Consider the following 6000-nt stretch of genomic DNA (forward strand, 5'->3'; position numbering starts at 1 on the left):
TAGGGTTTCTGTGATTTCTGTGTGACTTCATATGAATTTCAAACAGCTCAAGTTAAAATGGAAACAGTCATTCCTCGCCGAATTGAGAGGGGGAGAGAGAGACTGGTCCTAGTCCCAGGCACTTTTGCTTTCGATATAATTTACGGGGCAATACATTAGTACAAAGCTAGATGCCTGCTATATAAAATGTATGAGTTTCACATCAAATTGGGCTGGCTAGTCTCAACTCCAATAGTGGTGGACCCATAGCAAGAAATTGCCCATTATTAGGCACAGGATGTCAATCTCTCAAACACTACTGGATACCTGGCTTTAAAAATAAAAACATTCACACTGGGAGCTCGGATTTTGAAGTGAAGAGAGCAGAGGGATCTCTACTTTGCATATGGATGTACAACAGATGATCTGGAGAGTGTAATACTGTGAATGCAGGCCAAAATGAAGAAAAACAAATTCATATCCAGCACTAACATGCCTCGGTTTGCACAAAAGTTAAAAAAAAGTGATGAGTATGTTGATCAAGGCAGAGGTGGGTGTGACTTAGGGAGGAGAGGATATTGCCACAGAAGACATCTCTGGCATTGTGTAAAACCAGATGCCTTCAGTTCCTATATCACATGCTTTATATTATACAAGCACACTTACCTCTGGCAGTCTTCGCAATGAATGGGCTTCAGTTGAGTTGAATCTTTTCAGCACTGCTTGAATACTGTTTTTTTTCAGGTTTCGCTCATGCCTATCAAATTCCTCCACACAAGGCACCTTGCTGCGTTCTTCAGCATCAACGCCTGGTCCTCTGCTAGACAAATCCAACATCGAGTCAGGACAAGTCTCATTGGTGCTTAGTAGCAGCCCATACATAACCTGGCGGATATACAACGAACACCTGTGACTGCTGGATCGGCACATATTCTCCACCTGAGTGTGCAGGAATGTTCGCTTCAAGATCAAGCAGTCACTGAGAAAGGGGGCTAACTCGCCCTTCATCAGAGCAATGAACACCCACTCGGGGGCTTTGTTGGCCATCACGGTGGGAACGTGGGGCCTCGCGTCTCTGTTCTGAAAGAACTTTGTAAGGTCCACTTCTGACTGGGTGTATTCATCCATATGGGAACAAAGAACTCCTCGGACCGCCTCGTGGTCGTTTGGTTTTAGGTACTTCAGAACGTTTTCGATTGCCTCCCTCGGCTCGGTAAATCGAGACAGCCAGTTCAGGAGCCCTTGAATCCGCACGTTTTTCCTTCTTGTGGAAGCAGAGGTCCTTGTGTTGAATTGCACTCGGGTGAAGAAGGTCTCCAAGGAAGGAAGGTTGACATAATCATTGCCATTCAACACCGCAAAGAGAGGGAGAAGAGCTTTGTTTATGTGGCTAAAGTGGTTACAGAAATTCTCCACGGAGAAACATTGGGCCGAAATGTAGGACTCTGAACGGTCTTTAAGAGTGACTACGTTTCTCCACTTAAAGTAATTGAGGGGACAATAACCAGCCTTCAAATCAAAGATGCAGAAGTCACTGTCTAGTGTTAGGACGGGGCAGGCCCATTGATTAGCGAGAGCCACAATGTCACGGTCTGCTTCAGAATGACACTGGACAGAAGGTACTTGCAACTGCACTAAAACTTGTTTAAAAACTTCTGCGCTGAGCAGCGGCAACACCGTCCCTCCACCGCCTCTAGAAATGATGTGCGCCTTTTGGATTTTGTCCCAGGCACGCTGTTTGAGCGTTTCAAACTTCTTATCGGTAAAGTCGCATCCACCATCAAATACCACGTACGGTGCAATATTACAGAGAGACAGGGCTTCAAAGAATTTGCAGATGACATCAGTAAACAAATCATATTCACCTCCATGCTTAAGATCGAGACCAGAGTCAAAGTAAAGTCGATGAAATAAGTTATTGCCATCGATTACAATTTTTGTATTTTGTAACTTGACATTATTAAAAAAATTATGATTTTCTCCAATGTAGCTCATCAATCCGTGGATACCCATATTCGAGAATGAAAAGCTTCATCCTAGGTAACAAACAATTCGAGTTGGGTGGTTAGGTCATATGTGAGCATTGTATGTAGTACAAAAGCAGCCACAGTCAACTCCAAATTCACTACCTCAATGTACATTTGCTCAGCTTTATACGTATTGAAAGTTCTACAACAGAAATTAGGAGAATGTCATCATTTCCCGTCGACCTCCCCCATGAAGGCAGCCACTCCTATCCACCTCTGCTCTGGCAGAGGCTGAAAGACACAAAGGTCTAGGTTGTCCGATCGTAACACCCATGGTAGCTCATTCATTCTAATGGGTTACCGTGAGCAAAAATATGTTGAATTGCTCCAATGACTTTTGACTGCTTAAACAAATTTGTAACCTGGAGTGATCAACATTTGGCCCAAACTGGATTTGGAAGCAATAGCCCCATCTTAAAAATTGTACTTTTAGTTGCTTCTATTTAAATTTGTTAATCTACTGCTGTTTAGGACAGTATTTCTCAAACTGGGTCCACGACTGGAGGTAATTTCAAGCCTACTCTTCTTTAGGGCTCTGAGCCCAAGATCAGCCACGATCTTATTGAATGGCGGAGCAGGCTCGAGGGGCCGAGTGGCCTATTCCGGCTCCTAATTCTTATGTTCTTATAAAACCGACACTGAACCAGTTCTTGAGAATTATTCTTGAGCAGATTCCTCTCCCTGGCGCTGCGAGCCTGCACTGTCCCTCCCAACACGTGATCAGAGCGCCTGCGGGGCCCTTCAAACACATACAATCCCAGTGCAGCTGTTACAGAGCGTGCCGGCGGGACAGGACGGCGGCGAGTCGTGCTTCCAGCAGCGTCCCAGCAGGTGCACGGGGTGCTCGTGCCCTCACTCACCTTGGCCAGCCTGCTGACGGCTTTAAAAATTGTTCAGCACGAAGTGGCTAACAGTGGCCGTCTGTTGCTGTGGAGTGCTCAGAATTGGCGAGCAACATAGAAGCCTTGGGAAGTCTGTTACATAGAAGATAGGAGCAGGAGGAGGCCATTCAGCCCCTCGAGCCTGTTCCGCCATTCAATGAGATCATGGCTGATCAGTGATCTAACTCTATAATACACGCCTTTGGCCCATATCCCTTAATACCTTTGGTTAACAAAAATCTATCCATCTCAGATTTAAAATTAATTGATCCAGCATAAATTGCTGTTTGCGGAAGAGAGTTCCAAACTTCTACCACCCTTTGTGTGTAGAAGTGTTTCCCAGCTTCACTCCTGAAAGGTCTGGCTCTAATTTTTATACCATTTCCCCTAGTCCTAGACTCCCCGATCAGTGGAACTAGTTTCTCTCCATCTACCCTTTCGGTTCCCCTTAATATCTTGAAAACTTTGATCAAATCACCCCTTAATCTTCAAACCTATGTGTGTCAACTGTGACTCAGTTGGTAGCACCATTGCCTCCGAGTCAGAAGGTTGTGGGTTCAAGTCTCACCCTAGGCTGACACTCCAGTGCAGTGCTGAGGGAGCGCTGCACTGTCGGAGGTGCCGTCTTACAGATGAGACGTTAAACCGAGGCCCCGTCTGTGCTCTCAGGTGGATGTAAAATATCCCACTATTTTGAAGAGCAGGGGGAGTTCTCCCCGGTGTCCTGGGGCCAATATTTATCCCTCAATCAACATCACTAAAACAGATTATCTGGCCATTATCACATTGCTGTTTGTGGGAGCTTGCTGTGTGCAAATTGGCTGCTGCGTTTCCCACATTACAACAGTGACTACACTTCAAAAACTGCTTCATTGGCTGTAAAGCGCTTTGGGACGTCTGGTGATCATGAAAGGCGCTATAGAAATGCAAGTCTTTCTAAATTGCAGGGAAAGTTTGTGCAATCTCTCCTGGAGTGGGGGTATTATTCAGGATTAATCACGTGGGAAGGGCGCTACTTTACCTGTGGTCTTGGTCTCTCAGCCGGGCAGCAGCCACTCCCTGACTGGAGATTGATAGATTTTTGTTAACCAAAGGTATTAAGGGATGTGGGGCAATACGAGCCACGATCTCATTGAATGGCGGACAGTATTGAGGGGCTGAATGGCCTACACCTGTTCCTATGTTCTGAACCTCTCTATACCCATGTGTTAAAAGTTGGACGTGTAGATGAAGTGAAAGAATTTGTACATTCCCGTAAAATGACAGCCACCATTCTGAACACCCTTGCAAAACTGCTGTAGGGTCAGTTTCAATTCCTGACCCAGCTACACTTTCACAGGGGTGAAAAAAGACAGACTTGCATTTGTATAGCGCCTTTCACGACCACCGGACGTCCCAAAGCGCTTTACAGCCAATGAAGTACTTTTTGAAGTGTAGTCATTGTTGTAATGTAGGAAACGCAGCAGGCAATTTGCGCACAGCAAGCTCCCACAAACAGCAATGTGATGATGACCAGATAATCTGTTTTAGTGATGTGGATTGAGGGACAAATATTGGCCCCAGGACACCAGGGAGAACTCCCCTGCTCTTCTTCAAAATAGTGCCATGGGATCTTTTACATCCACCTGAGAGAGCAGACGGGGCCTCGGTTTAAGATCTCATCTGAAACACGGCACCTCCGACAAGGCAGCACTCCCTCAGTACTGCACTGGAGTGTCAGCCTAGACAGAAACATAGAAGATAGGAGCAGGAGTAGGCCATTCGGCCCCTCAAGCCTGCACCGCCATTCAATGAGATCATGGCTGATCATCCAAATTCAGTACCCTGTCCCTGCTTTCTCCCCCCTTTAGCCTGAAGAAATATATCTAACTCCTTCTTGAATATATTTAATGAATTGGCCTCAACTGCCTTGTGTGGTAGAGAATTCCACAGGTTCACCACTCTCTGGGTGAAGAAATTATTTTCCAGAACTCCCTGGAATCAGGAAAGGTCCCGGCAGATTGGAAAACTGCTAATGTAACACCCTTATTTAAGAAGGGAAGTAGACAAAAAGCTGGAAACTATAGACCAGTTAGCCTAACATCTGTGGTTGGCAAAATGTTGGAGTCCATTATTAAGGAAACAGTAACAGAGCATTTGGATAAACATAATTTAATAGGACAGAGTCAGCATGGTTTTATGAAGGGGAAGTCATGTTTGACAAATTTGCTCGAATTCTTTGAGGATGTAACATACAGGGTGGATAAAGGGGAACCAGTGGATGTAGTGTATTTGGACTTCCAAAAGGCATTTGACAAGGTTCCACACAAAAAATTACTGATCAAGATAAGAAATCACAGGATTGGGGGCAATATACTGGCATGGGTGGAAGATTGGCTATCTAACAGAAAACAAAGAGTTGGGATAAATGGTTCATTCTCGGGCTGGCAATCAGTAACTAGTGGTGTTCCGCAGGGGTCAGTGCTGGGACCACAACTCTTTACAATCTATATTAACGATTTGGAGGAAGGGACCGAGTGCAACATATCCAAGTTTGCCGACGATACATAGATGGGAGGGAAAGCAGTGAGTGAGGAGGACATAAAAAACCTGCAAAAGGACATAGACAGGCTAAGTGAGTGGGCAGAGATTTGGCAGATGCAATATAATGCTGGAAAGTGTGAGGTTATGCACTTTGGCAGAAAAAAATCAAAGAGCAAGTTATTATCTAAATGGAGAGAAACTACAAAGTGCTACAGTACAAAGGGATCTGGGGGTCCTGGTGCATGAAACACAGAAGGTTAGTATGCAGGTGCAGCAGGTGATCAGGAAGGCCAATGGAATCTTGGCTTTTATTGCAAGGGGGATGGAGTATAAAAACAGGGAAGTCTTGCTGCAGTTATACAGGGTATTGGTGAGGCCACACCTGGAATACTGCGTACAGTTTTGGTTTCCATATTTAAGAAAAGATATACTTGCTCTCGAGGCGGTTCAGAGAAGGTTCACTCGGTTGATTCTGGAGATGAGGGGGTTGACGTATGAGGAAAGGTTGAGTAGGTTGGGACTCTGCTCATTGGAATTCAGAAGAATGAGAGGCGATCTTATCGAAACATATAAGATTGTGAGGGGGTTTG

The 6000-nt window shown here is 45.2% G+C and overlaps 1 protein-coding gene across 2 annotated transcripts in view; it reads right to left on the reverse strand.

The window, feature by feature from the left end:
* The window catches only part of aste1b (asteroid structure-specific endonuclease 1b), a 44301-nt gene that overhangs the window by 25624 nt on the left and 12677 nt on the right, over nt 1–6000 (reverse strand). Inside the window, exons 1-2 of one of the 2 annotated variants that reach the window (XM_085989283.1) lie at nt 5846–5979; nt 646–2015 (exon numbers count right to left, since the gene is read on the reverse strand). In XM_085989283.1, coding sequence (XP_085845409.1) covers nt 646–1992 — 1347 coding nt within the window. In that variant the 5' untranslated portion in view covers nt 1993–2015; nt 5846–5979. Of the gene's footprint in view, nt 1–645; nt 2016–5845; nt 5980–6000 lie in introns of those variants that run through there. The other variant, XM_085989282.1, reaches the window with a different exon arrangement.

This window comes from Somniosus microcephalus, chromosome 5, assembly GCF_052327205.1.
Source record: "Somniosus microcephalus isolate GS21.2 chromosome 5, FLI_Smic_1.0, whole genome shotgun sequence".
Taxonomy (NCBI): Eukaryota; Metazoa; Chordata; class Chondrichthyes; order Squaliformes; family Somniosidae; genus Somniosus; species Somniosus microcephalus.